Source organism: Ischnura elegans, chromosome X, assembly GCF_921293095.1.
Source record: "Ischnura elegans chromosome X, ioIscEleg1.1, whole genome shotgun sequence".
Taxonomy (NCBI): Eukaryota; Metazoa; Arthropoda; class Insecta; order Odonata; family Coenagrionidae; genus Ischnura; species Ischnura elegans.
In genome coordinates, this window is record NC_060259.1 from 107,150,551 (window position 1) to 107,169,800 (window position 19,250).

Consider the following 19,250-nt stretch of genomic DNA (forward strand, 5'->3'; position numbering starts at 1 on the left):
CTTATATTGATTGTTCCTTCCTTCTTTCTTTAGTAAATTTTAATGCACCACCCCCCCCCCATATAGTTCTAGAAAGCCACACCCATTTGTTGTTAATTACCACAGAACTAATTATGCCTTTAACTCCCCACTATCCAGAATGATGAGGATTTTTAATAAACTCGGCCAAAGTTTTGGTTTCTCTGTCTCTATCTAGATTTCAAAGTCACTTGTGGCAAAGATGAACTCTATTTAAAAATTCTACTACGAGAACATGTTTATACCTTAAATTTTATATTATTGTATCTACGTACATATTTTATACATTGATGTGCAATTCTGTATAGATTTATTAATGCATTTATTTATTTTTTAATCGGTTTATTGTATGTGTGCTCATTATTTTCCATGGCCTATGATCTATGAAATTAGTTAAATGAAGTTAATGGGTTATCCCATAAGTAAATGAAATGAGATCAACATGAATCTTCATTTTCCCCCTCAAAGGTATGCAATCTTTGTGTACAAGAGGAGTGCATTGGGTCGAAAAAATGCCTAACTCTGACATAATTTGAAACAAAAAGTATAAAAATACTAACATTCCTATTTTTTTAATTGGTAGCAGAACATTTACACTACCCTAGGAGAAATTTTAATAATAATTTGTTAAAGAATGACAAATTTTTATTGTTTAAACAAGTCCTATTTGTTTATTATTACTTCAAATTACTTGAAAGGTGTGTCAGAATGTGCACAGATGCATTTTCTTCAAAATGAAACAATAACCACTGCTCTATGAGCTCAACAAGCGATGGTTCCTTAGTAATCAGCATTTATGTGATTTTTCATTTATTACTCCGAGGCCTGACTCAGCAATGTTCAAAGGATAATAACTTTATAATGGTCCATTTCTGAGCTGAGATAAAGTGATTATTATTCATCATGAGGATACTGCTTTCACAAATGTAGTTTTCAAAGAAATTGGTGATGGTCACCTGACACCCCTCTGCCTGATTTGTGATGAAATCCCCCAACTGCGATTGCTGGATGAGTATGCAATATTCGTGTGTGTTAATTTTCACTAGTTGCGATAGTGAAAATGACTTCTCAATCATGAGGCCCATTTTTAAATCCATCCGGTCTTGACACATGCATCAGATTCAGGGGTTTATTAATTATTTTGCTGAATTCCCATCCCAAGGGAAGAGCTGAGAGGGCCCATAGTGATCTTAAACTCTAATCTCCAGATGTCACAAAAACCCTCTCACTTCGCCCTCATCTGTTCCTGCAATCAGTCCACATTTATTACAACTAGCATTTTTTTGTCCATCCTTTTCCTTACAATTAGGCAATGATCAGCAGTACTCCTCTTCATCTCCTGTTTTTTCTAAAAATGCAACCAGCCTGTTATTCCAACGGCGAGGTGCCTGTGCTTAGTCCATACATGCTTAAATTCAAACAACAAACTTAGTTTGTTCCATCCTCATACCCCTGAGGTTGCTGCATGTATACTTCTTCATCAAGTTTGCCATAAAGAAAAGCTGTTTTAACATCAAATTGTTGAAGTTTTAATTTTTCCACAGCAGCCACACTAAGAACTGAATGCATAGTCTCCAATCTAGCCACTGGACTAAAAGTTTCTTCATAGTCGATACCTAGCTCTGATAACTCTGCTACCATGACATAGTCCTTCAGATATGCAGGGTGCTTTACTTGTCTTTTGGGACGCAGCTGGAGCATCTCTTCATCTTCAAATGGTGCTTCCTCTACTTCTGGATCCTCCTTGGATTCAAGATCTCTGTCCTCCAGAAGATCGTGGGCTTTAACATTATTCTCATTCACATTTCTACTGAGTGCTCCACATTAATAGGACCTCTTTTCAGCCTTACTTCTAGAGGGGATTTTCCATCTACCTTTGTAGGACCAGTACGATATCATACAAAGCATGCTATATTCACTGCTTCCCCCATAGTCCTTTAGGATGTTTTTGTAATATCTTAACCCTCTCGCTGTGGCCCACCCTTCTGAAACCTACCTGTCACATGCAGTGAGAGAACTGAATGCATGACACGGAGGATGTAAAGGTACGTTCACAGCAGTCCGCCATGCGAATGTACCGAGTACGTTCACAGCAGCGAAAGGGTTAATATTTTTCTTTTGAAGGATTTTTCTAACACGTGCATTGTTAAATTCAAGCCCACCATCATTCATGAAAGTTTTTATCTTGTTACCTTCATTGTCCGCCTCATTCAAAAATATTTCCTGGTAATGACGAACTATATCTTTTTTCTTAAAAAAAAATGCTCGGCCACAACTGGAAAAATCAACCTTCAGCAGTAAAAAGTACCTACAGTAAACTCTTGATTATACGAAGCAAGATATTACGAAATTTTAAATAATACAAAGTGAAATTGTGGTCCCGGCAAAAAGCCTATGGTAAATAAAATTCACTAACTCAATAACTAATTCACTAATTCAGTAACTGTTTATATCCAGGAGAAAACCTATGGTAAATGCTATTCGATAATACAAACTTTTGATAATACGAAATATTTTGAAATTACGAACATCAGGCTTGGTCCCCAGGAGCAAATGGAATTCGCTTATATAAACTAAGCAAAATATTTGTCAACAAAACTAGTTAATCCGGCAACAGCAGCAAAAAAATCAGTGCTTCTGACTGTGGTACATCAAAGTATGAAATCGTAAATGATAGTGCAACTTTGGAAAGAAGCATTTGCCTAAAAATTTATCATAGGAATGGAGAAGTAGGAGTTCAGTAAAAATATTGTGGCTGACACAATTTCCTGTTTACATGCATACTCATAAGCATCTGGTGGAAAATACTTTGTAGTTTAACATGTTTAACTTGGGATTTTTCTTACAATCCCACTTAGACCCTACATAATTGAATCTTAGAAAGAAAATGCTGCTTATCCATAAAACTGCTCAAATTTCAACATTCTTACTGGTAAATATGCAACCTCGTGACACACTTTTCAAATCAACAGTTGGATGAATGGGGAAGGAAAATAATTAATCTACTCATTGATGGAAGAAATATTTTTCATTTTTAAGTTTCATTTTAGAGACAACATTACATTTTGGAGGGGGGGAAAGGTCAGGGAAAATACTGCGGTCGTCAATGACTAGGTGGGGAGGTGTAGTAAGAATATCACAGATAATATAATACTTCACAGACGAGCCCATATTGAGGGTAGAATGGCTCCTCTATTGCCAATTTGAATGGGGATTTGACAATTCTGTGCAATAAGTTTTTGCGTTAATTACCTTGCTATCTATCCACGAGGGACGCGGTATCTGGCTGTCTTTCATCCTGGAAGCACTGAATCATAAGGTATGGGCTTGAAGTAAATTCATGAGAGAATGTGTGAAGGGCTTCAGTCGGTGCCTTGCAAGTGTCTAAGCTGCAAACATTGAAGAAGAAGCAGCGACGAGGACTAGACATGATAGCAGTGATAACGAAGATGAAAGTGGGGAGGAGTATCTTAAATATCGGGCTCTTTTTACCACCAATTTATTTTGCAGGCCACGCATAATAAAGAGGCACTTCCAGCTCTAACCATGAACTTTCTTACAGCACTCCTACGTGTTCCCCCATTCCGAGAGATATATATCTTTCCAAAACCTTTATTTACTCTCTCCTACAGCCTTTTGCTGATCTTCCTGGCACCCAACTTACACAACCCAAATCCCCCACCACAAGCATTTCTCCCCTTCCCTAGCATTTCCCACCCCTCTCCGGTGACTAAGCTTTGTGTGCATCGTAAAAAAACGCAGCCCCCAAACGTAGTCTCAGGCAAGGCTGAAGGCCCACCCCTCTTCCTACCACCTGCTGCTGCACCACCTCCACAGCACCTCTCTCTCTTTATCCTCTCCCCACTTCCTCAACCACCCATCCCATCTCTCATTTACTCCACCCACTTCAAATGTTCTCTGTGAAGAGGTGCATCGTCCATCTCTCCCGGCAACGAGGGGGGTAAGTCTCTAACTGTGGAGAGGCTGGAGAATAAAATTTTTCATTATCGGGAAAATGAAGAGGAAAACTTTGTTATCCACATTCATTTTATTGGATTTGACACGTGTTTCGTCATTTCATGACATAGCTTTAGTCTGTCCTTGCTCCCGTGAGACAAGAGGCAGATTAGCATCCCCTCCCACTCCTTTCACGCAAAGATATGGCTGGGCTACCTGCCTCCCCAATTCCATAACTGACCCAAATCATTTTATCCTCGTTGCGTGTAGGGGAAAAGGAATTAGTTTCCTCCAATATGCGACTTGTGAAATGAAACTCAAAGGAAACCCTAACTTTTTAAAACCAATTATTTTATGTTCAAGGGATTAAAAAATTAGCAATCTGCTTAACACTTGAAAAGATTGAACCAAAACCTATGGCCTACTATAAGCTTATTTTTCCTTTTGTCTTCTACCCACTTTAAACATGAACAACAAACTTAAATGATGCCACAAATACGCCATGTTTTGGGCTGATTCTTTTCTAAATATTGTGTAGATTTAAAATTATGCTTTGTTGGTTTAGTTTCATGAACTCTTGAAAATTATACCTCAATATGTTGCCCTTCTTTAGTTTTCTTCTTAGTATTCTTCAGCATATTTAAAATGACTCTAGAAATAGGCGTGCCATGAGCAGAAATACGTATCAGCATGGAAGGGGGGAAGAAAAATACTAAATAATGATCAAATTAAATTCTTCTCTGGTTTCTGTACAGGTAAGGTGCTCCTCCATCTACCTCTCAGCTGATGATTCAATCAAAGTTTTCTCCTTCATCATAAGGATGCCGTGAGTGAGGTGCCATGTTTATATCACAAATCTCTCTTCTTTTATACTGACAGGAGCAAGATTCCTACTGGAGATAAGCTGGAGAAGCATCTTCCATTATACCGTTGATACCTACCGGGTGTGAGGTACTGCTATTATAAAATTTTCTCTCTTCTTCTCTGCAGACTTTCAAAAGAAATTAGTTATTTGCTTTGTCCTTCCCACGTTACTACTTATTTTACGATAGTGAGGCTACTTATTTTTAGTGCTAACATAAAAAAATCTTTTCTCTATATTAATGATACTATGCATAATTTTCAATACAATGGAGAAAGACACACAGAAACTAAATGAGGTTAAGGCACATGTTTTGGGGTATCATTTATGGGAATTCACGCAAGTGAACCAATACTTCACCTAAATATGTTGAGAAATGATAACACATATGTTTTGGGAAAAAAATGAATGTGGACAATAACGTTTCTCTCTTTACTTTACTGATAATGGAAGATGCTTCTCCAGCTAATCTCCAGTAGGAATCTTGCTCCTGTCAGTACAAAGAAGAGAGACTTATTATATTAACATGGCAACTGAGTACCGGCATCAATGGCCTTGATGACGAATAAAATGTCTCCCATTTTAATGTCCGCAAATATGATGGAGCACGGCAGCTGGACAGAGAGCCCGAAAAGAATTTACTTCAAATATCTGCCAGTAGAAAATCATATCCTACGTAATTTATGATTGTAACTGAATCATAATGAAAATAACTAATTAAAAAATCGCACATTCACCTGACCTTACGGAAGGAACTATTTACAAATATTAACCCACGAAGGTTAATTTGTAAAGGGGCAATGACCTTTGTTTTTCTTTTTTTCTCGTCACTGAGCATTAGAGGGCATGGCTGTTAGGTGGGCTGCTGTTAAAATTTCGTAGGTTTTGGAAACAAAAGTCTCTCTTATGTTTAGACAATACATATATATATGGTTGCTATATTTGCTACCTACCACAAAAAAATCTTAGTTTAAATTCTGGTACAAAAATTTTCAACATGTTATTTGATTACATTTTCTAAAATGGACGGGAATTTCTTCAGCGCAAAGATTGTTGATATTTAACTATACAGAATGGGAAGTTTAGGGTCGTGTGATTTTTAACGATCTTTCACATCATAAAATCATTAAGAAAGAGCATTTTTTAAAATCTTACCTTAAATAGCCACCGAAAAAGATACTGAAAAGAAGGCCACTAAAGATAGAAAAAGGGCAGTGGGAAGGAAAGCAAACATTTTTCACGACTTATTAAAAAGGTTTGAAATTACGAAACTCGATATTACGAAGTGCCTAATTTCCAGTCCTGCTGGCTTCATGTGATCGAGAGTTTACTGTATTTCCTCTGAACAATGTGGTCTCCATTGGCCCACAAAGATCAGCATGGATGATCTCACCAACTGTATCAGGTCTGCAGTGTAGAGTTTTATAACTATCACAGTACTGCTTTCCCATCACACACCCAAAGCAGAAATCTTCATGCATATCCCTACTTTTCAGTACCTTCTTCACTTGCTGTTTACTTTGATGGTGGAACCTTTCATGCCATAATTAAAGAGTAGCATCAACTGCTGTAGCATTGACTTCAGTACAGTCCTTTGGTAGCTGAATAGTCATTTTCAATTCGTACAGCCCAGTCTCTGTCTTGACTTCCACAAGTTTCACTTGGCCATTTCTTTTGAAGTTGCACTTCCTTGCATATGCTCTACACTGAAATCCCTTTTCTACAGTCCTTCCCACAGACAGTAAATTCCTCCCCTATTCTGGAACATACCAAACATCTCTAATACAACATGAAACACACTTTTTATCATTCACACTTACTGTCCCACAGTATGCACCTTAATTACTTCACCATTTCCTACCGTGATATTCACAGGCTGTGAAGGAGTGAAGTCTGTGAAGTAATTCTTATTATTAGACATATACTGAGAGGCACCAGTTTCTGCGAACCATGCTTTACTAGCCTTACTATTACCCTCAACTAAGGAAGATAAAAAACTTTTGCCCTTGCCTGAAAAATGTTTGTTCCTATTTTTACCTTGTTCAGGGTCCTTGTTTGCTAGATGACTACGCTGATGACATTTAAAATATTTCCTTGTCTCTTCTTTACCTTTCTTTGATTCCACTTTCACAGCAAAAGTAGATGAGTCAATTTTCTCTCTGGAAGCCTCATCTCAATTAATTAATGTCTCTCAAACAGAAGATTGATAGAACCATCAGGAATGGACATTCTCTCCCACACACTTTTTAAATCAAAGTATTCCCTGGTCAAAGTTGACATAATTTTGCTCATCAAAAGCAATTCCGGAAGCTCAGTATTGGTCCGTCACTTCAGCTTATCATTCAGGTCCATGACGTCCTTCTGCATATGAGCAACATGGGCTACAATGCCTTCAGATTCCTTTTTCTCCGACGAGAAAAATTTCTCCATCAACTGATCCTCTCTTTGGCCTGAACATTGCTCATATACTTACAGCAGCTTCTTCCAAATTTCTTCAGCTCTGATCTCAGTCAATTCAACTTCAGCATCACTCATGCTACTTACGAGTATAATCTGTGTGAGAGAGTCTGCTCTTGCACAGCAAGTCTATGAGCATAAATTTCACCTTCAGACGCAGTAGCAGCAAACTCCGTGAACAACATTGGCTACTTTGTGCTGCCACGAGAATAATTCTATTTGCCGTTTCCATCTACTCCAATTTACCACGTCCTTCAGCTTTTGAATATTTGCTTGGAAATCCATTTTCTGTTCTTGCAGGAATGCATAACTGAAGAACAAATTGCCAAAACTAAAGTTGTGAATGGAGTTCACAAAAAGTCAGTGGTTTATTAATTATTATAGTTTAGGTGCCCCTTATGGAATTGTTATGTTTCTTAAAACAGATATTTCAGTAGTAACTGTTTTTCTATCATGTTGTGACCTCTGTTTGCTGAAGTTTGATTGGAAACTCAAATGTGGAAGGCTTAACTCCTTGTTGCTTTCACTCACACGTACCTGAGTGGATATTTCTCCTCTCTTGGTGTGGGTGCATTGAAAGTGCTTTGGGTCCATTCTCACAAAAGCCACCACAATTAAGTTATTAAAAACAGTTTCAGCCATGATGCAGGACATCATACAAGCCACATGTAGAAATCTCATCATTAGAGAGAAGGGGGACAAGAAAATAATATCGTATTTAGAACCATAATATACCAACAAATTCTGCAAAAATTGATCTTTGCTGAGATGCATACGAGGCACCATATTACCTTCTATTATCTGCCCTCATCCCTGAAGATTTGACTCTTGACTACAGAGTCGACATTGCAATTACAGTCAACGGTTCTACTCTGTCCAACACTGGATAAAACTACCGATTATTTTTTGTAAATTCCCTCCACTCATCGTGAATAGTATTTCACACTCACTTACCAGTGAAGCCATTTATAGGCATTTGAGAAGCACATATCGTGAAAGTCTTCCTTTGTCACTCAGCTGACGTATTACCAGGGTAGGAAGGGCACAACATGACTAATACATGTGACAAATAATTATAACTATTGTTTTAAACATTGTCTGTGCACTCAATGCAATGCATTATCAAATTACTGTTCGTGATCTCAACAATTTCATGCATTATCCTCTGCATTTACCTACAGTCTTAAAATTCCATTATCTACAGTAATATTTGAAAAAATATTTGCTGAACACAAAGTAAATTTTGATAGCATCCTACCTCCCTTAGCATATTGTCAACGTACATAAATTTTAATCACAGTTCTAGTGTTATTATTATGTAATTGATCATATGCCAATTAATTTTTATATCACTGAAGAAGCTCTTTTTTTCATTTCATGCCTGGTATTATAGTAATCATTAATGGTCACTGGGAAACTAGGTTTGAGAACAAATGTAGCGAAGAACTCAGGCCCAAGAAATAAACATGAACTTTGCACAGAAGCCTCTACAAGACTGTTAATATTTAAGGGTTTTCCAAGTGCTGGAGGGCTTAGTATGTTTATCCAACATTTTGGTGATCAAAACTTGTTGCAATGCATGTGATGAAGCTAATATGTGAAAAAAGCAATGACAAGTGCCATTCATTGCAATAACAAATAGAAGTGTGGTTCAAGACCACTTAATGAAATTATTGTTTACTTATAATTTGAATTTGCATTGTTGTGTTTTTTACCTCAATATTGATGCTACAGGGCTCCCACTCAATCTTGAAAACCTTAAAACTGTGGATTTTGTCATAAAACCTTAAAAATCCCTTGAACTTGATTTTAGACCTACGATTGACAAATCAAAAGAAAAATCGATATGTTGATCATATTTCAGGGTCAGTCATACACAGACACTGTCCATGCATTTATCTGCACACGTACATTCGAAGCACAACTCTTGGTCCATGTGCCATGACAACACATTGACCTTAAGACTGTGCCAAAGCCGGAAGACCGGAACCAAAGTGTCCATTAACCCTGGCGAAAATTCAGACACTTCTTAACGTCCCTGCCACCCTGCTTCCTCCATTTTACCACTCACAGCCTTAAGCCGGCCCTCAATTTTGCTAACAATAAGTGACGTCATAAGAGATATTTTAGGCATCATATTAGATGCTTTTATTGCTGCATATGCATTCATGGCGTTGGTCAAGTTCATTAAGTTTTTAGTTAACGTGCAGCTGGTGATTGCTATGTGATCAATATTTATGCCTAAATTGGCTCAGCAACAGGCTGTGAATTTGATGATATTAAGACCGCGAAAACAAGGAAAAAACCGTGAATGATAATTTTGTTAGAAAGGGAACCCTGTGTTAGGGTTGCATTCAAAATATTTAAATGGTTGATAACTTTAAATGAATGCATTTCTGCTTGTTATATCTCTGGAGCTATTATAAAGTAAAATTTCAAGGTAAACCATTAATTCATTAATGGCTGACTGGGGACGCGGGCCCTCATGGTGGCTCTTCATGAGAAAATTGAAAACTCATTGGCAGTGGAGAGGTTTGGGAACACCACTCTGAGTCAGTTTCCATGGTGGCAGAAAGGTTAACCTTGGTGAAAACTTCCTTGGATGGGGCTATTATTATGGGCTTGTATTGGAGCAAGGGGGATTAGTTGAGGATGAAATGTGTAGTTGAGGTTTACACGGACTTAAATGCCAGCTTATATTAAGAGTTTTATCATTGTCTACTAAATCATTAAATCTATAGCACTGGGATTCTGTTTAGGAATGCTACGGAAATCAATGAACCATTTATTGACCATTGTAAATTTTAACACCATGAGATACATTTTAAAATCACTGTGCACTAAAGAAAGGCATCAATAGCTATGGGATTCTTTTTAGGCTCACTGCAAATCAATGAGCGTCCTCTTCTCCGGAACTGGAAGTAAAATATCTTGGTTGGCATTTTATAATTAAAATCTGAGACATGGATGCCCATGTTTTTGGTGGACTGGCTAGTAACTGGCTTATCACCTATTATACAACATTAGAACTGTTTCTGTGGCATCTTCAGTGTACCAATTCAAGATTTTACCGAGTAAGTGCAACACCCAAAATGAAAAAAACGATTTTTGTATGCATCGTACAGATCTAATGACATAGCACATGGCATTGGGAAGCACTAACTGTGTCAAACAACGTACCTTTGTCATTGAACTGAGATATTTCAAGGGTATGAAGCATTTAGTGATCTCTCACTTGGCTGAAGAAAAGATTTTCTGCGGAAAATTTTAAATCCAGATCAGTTGCTGACACCTAACTGTATCTTTTTCATTGCTGGTCCAGTAATGAGGAAGTACTAAGTCTCGATGCATTAGAGGGTTAAGAAAAAGCAGTTTACCAGTTGAGTATTACGCCAATAGCAACACGTGTGACCTCAAGTCTCTTTGCACAATGGTTGACTAGTTGGGATAAGGCATTATTTTGTACTTAATAACTGTAAGGGACATCCTAATTACTCATGTGAGTTATAAATATTTTGTTGGAATTTCTTCCCCAAAATACAACATCTTTGGTGCAAACACTCTTTATGGGGATTATCAAAAATTTGAAAACACTATACCAGGGGAAATTCGTAGATTATATTCCAAAATCAATGGTAGATAACATTCTGGCATCGTCATTTACTGCCAGCAAAGTAAGTTTATAGGTGAACATTCTGGAGTGCATAATGTGTCCGGCTGAAAGCTGCCAAGAAGTCACCTGCCAAACAATTCATAGTATTTATTTAAATTGTGGTTTCACACATTCCAAAGCAGAAACTCCAGAAGAAACTTAACCCCCAAAGCATCACTATAAATGACCGTGGTCCTTCTCTCCATGTGTGCGATGCAGCTTATGCATCCTCCAAATGCCATCCCTCAAGCATTTGCGACACACCGTAGGTGTAGAAATTTTTCACTAAAAATTCATATCTCTCATCTGTACGCATACTTTTAGCGAGAATATAGGTGAGACATATCTGCCTATGCATGCTCGGTGCCTCTTTGTTGTCTGTGTTTGTGTGCTTGTATTTTTCATAAATGTTCCAATTAGTTGAATTCTACAGTATATTTTTTAGTATGATTGAGATCCACAAAGTGGTGTCTCTAGTTGTCTATCTGAATAGACATATTTCGTGAGGGCGGCACATACAGGTACCTAAGACACCATCAAAACTATCTTATGGACAAAGCTTCATTAAAAAGGCCTTTGCAAATGTCTATAATAGACTAAGGTCCTAAACACAGAGGTATCCAGATGGAACATGATCACTACAATATAAGTAGTCTTTCTCGATAGGCATAATTCCTGAGGAGTGTATGGAGGATTACATAGGATACTATCAAATAAACCATAAGTTGTAGTAGTACTGACCATATGGATACAATTTTGAATGAAATAGAAAAATAAAAGTGATGAACTTCCGTAATTATTAGAGCAGGCTTGGGACTTTGGATAACTAGCTCTAATGATATCGGATTGTGCTCATTAGAATCGTCTATGGGATAATCCTGGGTCAGGTGGCCTCTCCTGCGCTGCTCACAAGTGGATGGAATAAAGGAAGATACAGTTACTATAATTGGATGAAATGAGCTTACCATTCATAAAAGAAATAATAATTGCTCACTCTGCTTAATCTTGTGGTAGTCCACACTTGTTCTTACAATTATAAATTAAATAGAAAAAAAATTGATTCACTTGCCTATCTATTGGAGCAGTATCTAAGGGACTTAGGGTAACTTGCTTTTCTGACAATGGATCACATAAATCATCAATTACCAATGTGCACAATTCGATATGGATATGATGATTAGAGTCAATGGAGAAATCTCGAACATATGTGGGCTCTCCAGGAAGACTCCCTGAGGGGAATTGCATCACAGTATCCATAGAAATATGAGGGGATAATAGTGGACGGAATGAGCTTACTCTTCATAAAGAAATAATAACCGGCCGACCTGCTTCATCTTCATGTAGTGCTCACATTGTTTTTACCATTTTTAATGACATAGAAAAACATAATTCATTAACTTACGTATCCAGTGGAACTGTATAATGGGGATTTTTTGCAACTTGATATATTGACATTGGATTGCATTGATCATCAATCGTCTCGGTATACAATTGGATGGGTATATCACTGCTACTGTCAATCCATTCATCCTGGGCCATCATGTTCACTCCTATATTGCTTGGTAAGATGCCTTGTGCCAAGTTGTTACTAGAAATGATGGGAGAGATAGTAATTAATAGTGGATGATGAACTTACTCTTGCCATAAGAAATAATAATAGTTCTTTTTGCTTTATTTTGTGGCATATGTCACCTTGTTTTTACCATTTTTAAGGAAATGGCAAAAATACAATTCATTGACTTATGTATCCAATGGAACTGTATGTTGGGGATTTGTGCCTACTAGATATGCTAAGATTGGATCGAGTTGACCATCAATCATCTCTGTAAACAAATAAATATCTTTGCTACTGTCAATACATTCATCCTGGGACGTCACTTTCACTCCCTTAATCTTGATGCAGTGTTCACATTGTTTTTACCAGTTTTAATGAAATAGAAAAATAGCATTGATTAACTTACGTATCCAGGGTTACCAAGTGTTGGGGATATGTTGTAACTTCATTCATTGACGTTGGATCTTGTTGTTCTTCAATCGTCTCATTGTTTGAATCAATTGATATATGGTTGGTACGGTCAACGGAGTCATTCTCGAACATCATGTTCACTTCTATACGGCTAGGTAAGATGAATGTCTCCAAGCTCATGCTAGAAATGATGGGAGATATAATAATTAATGGTGGATGGAATGAGCTTACTCATCATAAAAGAAATAATTATTGGCCGCCCTGCATGATCTTTAGGCAATGCTCACATTGTTTTTATCATTATTAATCAAATAGAAAAATATAATTCATTAACTAACATATCCAGTGTAGCCGTATGCTGAGGTTCTGCTGCAGCTTGAACTGATGCCATAGTATCGCATTGATCATCAAGCGTTCCTGAATTCAAATCACTTGCAATGCTTTCAATCAAGTGATATGGTCCCGTAATCGTGTCTCCTGTAAGGTCAGCTGATGTGCATTGCATTGCTTCGTCCCTATAAATATAAGTGGGTTTAGTAATTATAAGTGGATGGAATCTGCTCAGTGTTTGTGAAAGGAATAATAAATCGCTGCATTGTCTAATCTTGTGGCAGTCCTCACAATAGTTTTAATCAAATAGAAAAATATTATTCATTAACTTACGTATCTAGTGTAGCCGTATGCTGAGGTTCTGCTGCAGCTTGAACTGATGCCATAGTATCGCATTGATCATCAAGTGTTCCTGAATTCAAATCACTTGCAATGCTTTCAATCAAGTGATATGGTCCCGTAATCGTGTCTCCTGTAAGGTCAGCTGATGTGCATTGCATTGCTTCGTCCCTATAAATATAAGTGGGTTTAGTAATTATAAGTGGATGGAATCTGCTCAGTGTTTGTGAAAGGAATAATAAATCGCTGCATTGTCTAATCTTGTGGCAGTCCTCACAATAGTTTTAATCAAATAGAAAAATATAATTCATTAACTTACGTATCTAGTGTAGCCGTATGCTGAGGTTCTGCTGCAGCTTGAACTGATGCCATAGTATCGCATTGATCATCAAGCGTTCCTGAATTCAAATCACTTGCAATGCTTTCAATCAAGTGATATGGTACCGTAATCGTGTCTCCTGTAAGGTCAGCTGATGTGCATTGCATTGCTTCGTCCCTATAAATATAAGTGGGTTTAGTAATTATAAGTGGATGGAATCTGCTCAGTGTTTGTGAAAGGAATAATAAATCGCTGCATTGTCTAATCTTGTGGCAGTCCTCACAATAGTTTTAATCAAATAGAAAAATATAATTCATTTACTTACGTATCTAGTGTAGCCGTATGCTGAGGTTCTGCTGCAGCTTGAACTGATGCCATAGTATCGCATTGATCATCAAGCGTTCCTGAATTCAAATCACTTGCAATGCTTTCAATCAAGTGATATAGTCCCGTAATCGTGTCTCCTGTAAGGTCAGCTGATGTGCATTGCATTGCTTCGTCCCTATAAATATAAGTGGGTTTAGTAATTATAAGTGGATGGAATCTGCTCAGTGTTTGTGAAAGGAATAATAAATCGCTGCATTGTCTAATCTTGTGGCAGTCCTCACAATAGCTTTAATCAAATAGAAAAATATAATTCATTTACTTACGTATCTAGTGTAGCCGTATGCTGAGGTTCTGCTGCAGCTTGAACTGATGCCATAGTATCGCATTGATCATCAAGCGTTCCTGAATTCAAATCACTTGCAATGCTTTCAATCAAGTGATATGGTACCGTAATCGTGTCTCCTGTAAGGTCAGCTGATGTGCATTGCATTGCTTCGTCCCTATAAATATAAGTGGGTTTAGTAATTATAAGTGGGTGGAATCTGCTCAGTGTTTGTGAAAGGAATAATAATTCGCTGCCTTGCCTAATCTTGTGGCAGTCCTCACATTATTTTTAACCCATTGGGTTGGGACGATGGGTGAGCATTTTCATATGCAGAACACCTGATATTGGATGTACCTGTGGTGGATTTTTCTAAGCAAATGATTGGAGGTCGCCTCTGGCCGATTTGGCGCATGGCAAGGGAATGCTGAGGTGCAATGGTCTGATGCACTCAGGCTCGCCCTGAGACCCAGCTTACAGAGTCTTAGGGCCATTCCTTGGCAATTAAGCCTATTACCCTCCCACTCATTAACGATTATCCTCTCTGCAGGAAATCGTTGCAAAGTGCTTATAGTGTCAATATTTTTTTTCAATTATATATTATGTCGCGTACTACATTTATTTTATATTTTGAAATGAATTCTTTTCTTCTGTGCGGGTGCAATTTTTTAACAAAATTTCAGCATTAAAAACAACGGAATTCTGGAATAATGGTCTTAGTACCTTATGTTCACAAACTTTGTCATTAATAGCATTAGAATTCTGATTAAAATTCCACAATGCTTTAAATAATTTTTGTTATTCCTTTAGAAGAGTAAATTAATGAAAATTAAATGCAATATTAGGTTGAAAATAACACTGGTAACTCAAAAAGTTGACTGTGTATTTGTGTTATAATAGGTTTAGGATGAAAACCGGCATCCGGGGTAATGGAGGGGCCCCCCATTGAGCTGGGCCCCAAATCTGAGGGACGAAAATACCAGGGCAACTCCAACCCAAAAAAGAGCTACGTTCAGAGAGGTTTAAAATATTCTCATGCTACTCGTACCTCGGAAAACGTTTTCCAGTTGTAGGGGCCACCAGGAAAGGGTTTATAATAACAACATCTTGGAAGTGCTTAAAGCTAATCCACCATTTTGTCATTACTCTGGATGCTGTCAGTCTGGCCATAAGAAACCCATAAGAAAAGGTCATTCTGCTTTCTCATAAGGGCCTTCATTATATATTCCTTTTTACCTTATCTCAATGACTTATAATGTGCTGACTAGAAAATTACATACCTTTTGGAACAGTATCTTTGGGACTTGGGATACCTAGCTCTGTTGGCATTGGATCCTGCTAATCATAACACATCTCTGTGCACAATTTGAAAAGCGTATAATTGCTGCTATCAACCGAGTGATTCCAAACAAGATTCTGTATTATGGTCCCAATTCCAGCTAGCAATCCATCTGAGGCACACCAATCAAGTTTTGTTGTGGGAATGATGTCCTAGTACCAAAAACTGATAACTTTTGATTTCGAAACTTACCAAGGAATCCTAAGGGAGATGATGACCATGAGAATAAAGATGAGTGAATGCTCAATGCCCTTACTATCAATGATGGACAGTCTCCTGGCAGGTGTGAAGAAATTTCTATGCAAGGCGTATTTTGTCAATCTTTCCAAAGTAATGAATCTACTCAAACACTTTGAGATGTGCAGACATAGTGTTTCATGGAGTGAGAGGGATCACAGATCCCAAATGTAGCCCTTTTTCATGCAACAAGGACATGAAAAAGCAAGGATTTTGCAGTCATGATTTCTTCACTGAATATGTAATGGAGGTATGCAAATAGATGAGGGAATGCTGTTGGATCAACTTGTGATGAAAATTCCCCAGTTGACCTGGCTCCAGACTCTTGATGAGCTACTTGCTTGTTTCAAATGCATGTAAAGTACCATTGTCCACAATGGATTTTAGTTGATAGATTTTGCTTTAGTTAGTTGAAGAAGTGGTGAATAACATTAGAATGGATAAGAGGTTTTTCAATGCATTCGCTTTCATTTCCATGGACTGAATATATTTGCATTTATCATAATTTATCTAATCCTATTTAACAAAAATACCTGTTAATGCACTCATCATGAAATATTGTGCATCGATATGTTAGTTACACAGCTACTCAAAGAAGCTCAAAAAATTATCATGAATACTTCACTAGTGTTGCATATATGCAATGGGCCCTTCTGTGACTCAGGTGAAGCATGCTCTAAAATCACTTCCATAAATTTGGAAAATAAGTTAAAATGACAAAATCATAGTTTACTACAAAATATGGGATTAAAACATTGGATGCTGTGGTGTTATTTAAAGAATATCTGATGTAACACCCTGCTGAATGTGTGGAAGTCCTCGTGTTAAACATAACATGTCTAATAAGTAAAAAAATTACATGACGTGACTTCATAGCTTCTGGAGCACTCTTGTGAGGACGTGGTGTTAAAGGCAGTGCTGTGATAAGAGGTTTTTGAAGATCTAAATCCACTCCTGAGGGTGTTTTGAAAGCCATCTGACCATAGTCATTCATGATTTCCATTTATACATGAGAGGGGAGATAAAGTAATTACAAGTGGATGGTGAGATATCTTCATAAAAGATATAATGATCGGTTATAGTCTGCTAAATCTTGTGGTGTTCCTCACTTTCTTCAAATACCATTAATTAAAATGAAAAGAATCATTGCATAACTTACCTACAGTCTGGTTTGGGTTCTTCAGGTCTCAGGGCCAATGTCTCAAGGGGAATGAAAATTTTCTCTTCGCAGCGATGGCCTCTCGTCCCCGTTATATTGTAGAGTTTCAGTATTGACGAGTATGTTTTCTGCAAATGTAGCAAGGGACTGCTCCACCAAAATAATAGTCAGAGAATTACATGGAAAACAAAATAAATACAATGAGTATCGGTTGATGTTACTCACAGCAAATGAAATTAATTATGTCAACTGAATTGTACAGTGCTCAAAATTGCTTAACTTATCTATTACATTTCAATGAACTACATCATTTTAAAACTTACATAGGGTTTGGATCAGCCTTTTTAGACCTTGAGGTCGAACCTCCTATTGGTATAAACTTCCCTTTGTACTTGCGTTTAAAATGATCCCCTTTACTATCAATCCTCATCAATATTTTTCCTATGCCGGGTCGTGCTGGAGCCTGGCTCATTTCACTTAGAGGCATTAACGGTTTATTCTGCCAGACCACTGTCCTAAATGTTTCAGGGTAAATAAAATACGGGGGAAGAGTTAGATTTTACCCACAATAAAAGACGTAAAATCTAGTAACTAATGAAGATACTCAAGAAATGGTTTATGCTTTCATTACACAGTTATTAGAAAAGAAAGAAAAGCACTGTAAAACTCACGTGTATGTGGCATTCTTTGGATGATCACCAGAGGCCTGAATGTGTAAGTTGCATAATGGGGGACATTGTCTTTCATAGTCGCTGCCAAGCTTCTTACTGCTACGGTCTTCATTGCATAAATTACTCCCTGCTGTACTCTTTGTGTGCTGTATTCTTTTTTTCTTTTCACATGGAGTGTTGCTTTTCCCTTCGGTGCTCTGTAAGCTACCTTCATCTTCAGTGTCATGGGAGTTGCCTTGCCAAAATGCTACCCTTAAAAGGAAACAAATGCAGTGTTGACTACTTGATGCTAATAATAGTAAAGGAAATAATATTTAGCAACAAGAGTGTGGTGAGTGGAGAGGTTGAGGGGCTAAAGTACCCCCTAGCAAAATTTAATGAAGCTTACCCCCTCGGAAATGTTCCCCCATCCGAGGAGGGCCCCTGAAATTTTTTTCGACAATAGTGTGGCTTGGCAAATGGGTTATACAGTTATAATAATATGTATCACATCGTTAAAGTTAGAAGGGTAAAAAGAATAGTAAAACTTACTTGATCCTGGAGGAGGCGAGTAGGTCTCTGGGTTTGATTATTCCATGAGTGAAACTCGAATTCACAGAGTTTTCTTTTCGGGATCTTCGCCGCACCGAAGTTTCCCCTGATGACTTTTTTCCAGGGTCCACAATGATTTCCATGTGGATTTCATTCTGTATACGCTCCATATTCGCCTGACTAGCATACACCACCACGTCTGATTTAAAACTGCCAGCGCACCCTGTCTTCCCTTCCGAGCTGCTCTGGTAACTTGTAAACTGCAACATTTTAGCTGGTGGAGGAGAGTTGTCTCGCAACGGAGAGTCGCTCTCCCCCGCCCCTCTTTCCCTTTAAACCTCTCCGCGCTGCTCTGGTATACTTGTAAACTGCAACATTGTAGCTAGTGGTGGGGGGCGAGTTGTCTCGCGACGGACGGGCGCTCTTCCCCGCCCCTCTTTCCCCTTAACCCCCTCCTCGCCTGTCGCCACCGTGATCGACTGTTGCAGACTGCAACATTGTCGCCGCTACGGGTGCGTGGTGAGACCACACGATACTTTGTAGGAGGAATTGGTTTCGCGGTAGAAATAAGAGAGCGGTCGTTCGGAAAGCGCGTGCTAAGTGCAGGCAAACGTTTTCAACTTTGAATATGATTTATTAGCCTCGCGTCGTCATGTCGACAAACGCTTTCTGGGATGCCAAAGTTGCGTTTCCACTCGGAAATATTACATGGAAATTTTTCGTATGGTGGAAGTGTACTTGGTCCCTTTATGTTTTCCAGTAGT

At 38.0% G+C, this 19,250-nt stretch overlaps 1 protein-coding gene across 1 annotated transcript; it reads right to left on the reverse strand.

The window, feature by feature from the left end:
- Window positions 1–1,446: 1,446 nt before the first annotated feature.
- Window positions 1,447–18,789, reverse strand: LOC124171242. Its single transcript, XM_046550385.1, has 11 exons — window positions 18,487–18,789; window positions 17,956–18,207; window positions 17,608–17,799; window positions 17,285–17,431; window positions 14,551–14,727; window positions 14,226–14,402; window positions 13,901–14,077; window positions 13,576–13,752; window positions 13,251–13,427; window positions 12,908–13,093; window positions 1,447–1,777 (listed from the first exon to the last, which is right to left on the reverse strand). The coding sequence occupies exons 1-11, from the start codon at window positions 18,753–18,755 to the stop codon at window positions 1,447–1,449; spliced, it is 2,262 nt and encodes a 753-aa protein (XP_046406341.1). The 5' UTR covers window positions 18,756–18,789.
- Between the last annotated feature and the right edge of the window lie 461 nt (window positions 18,790–19,250).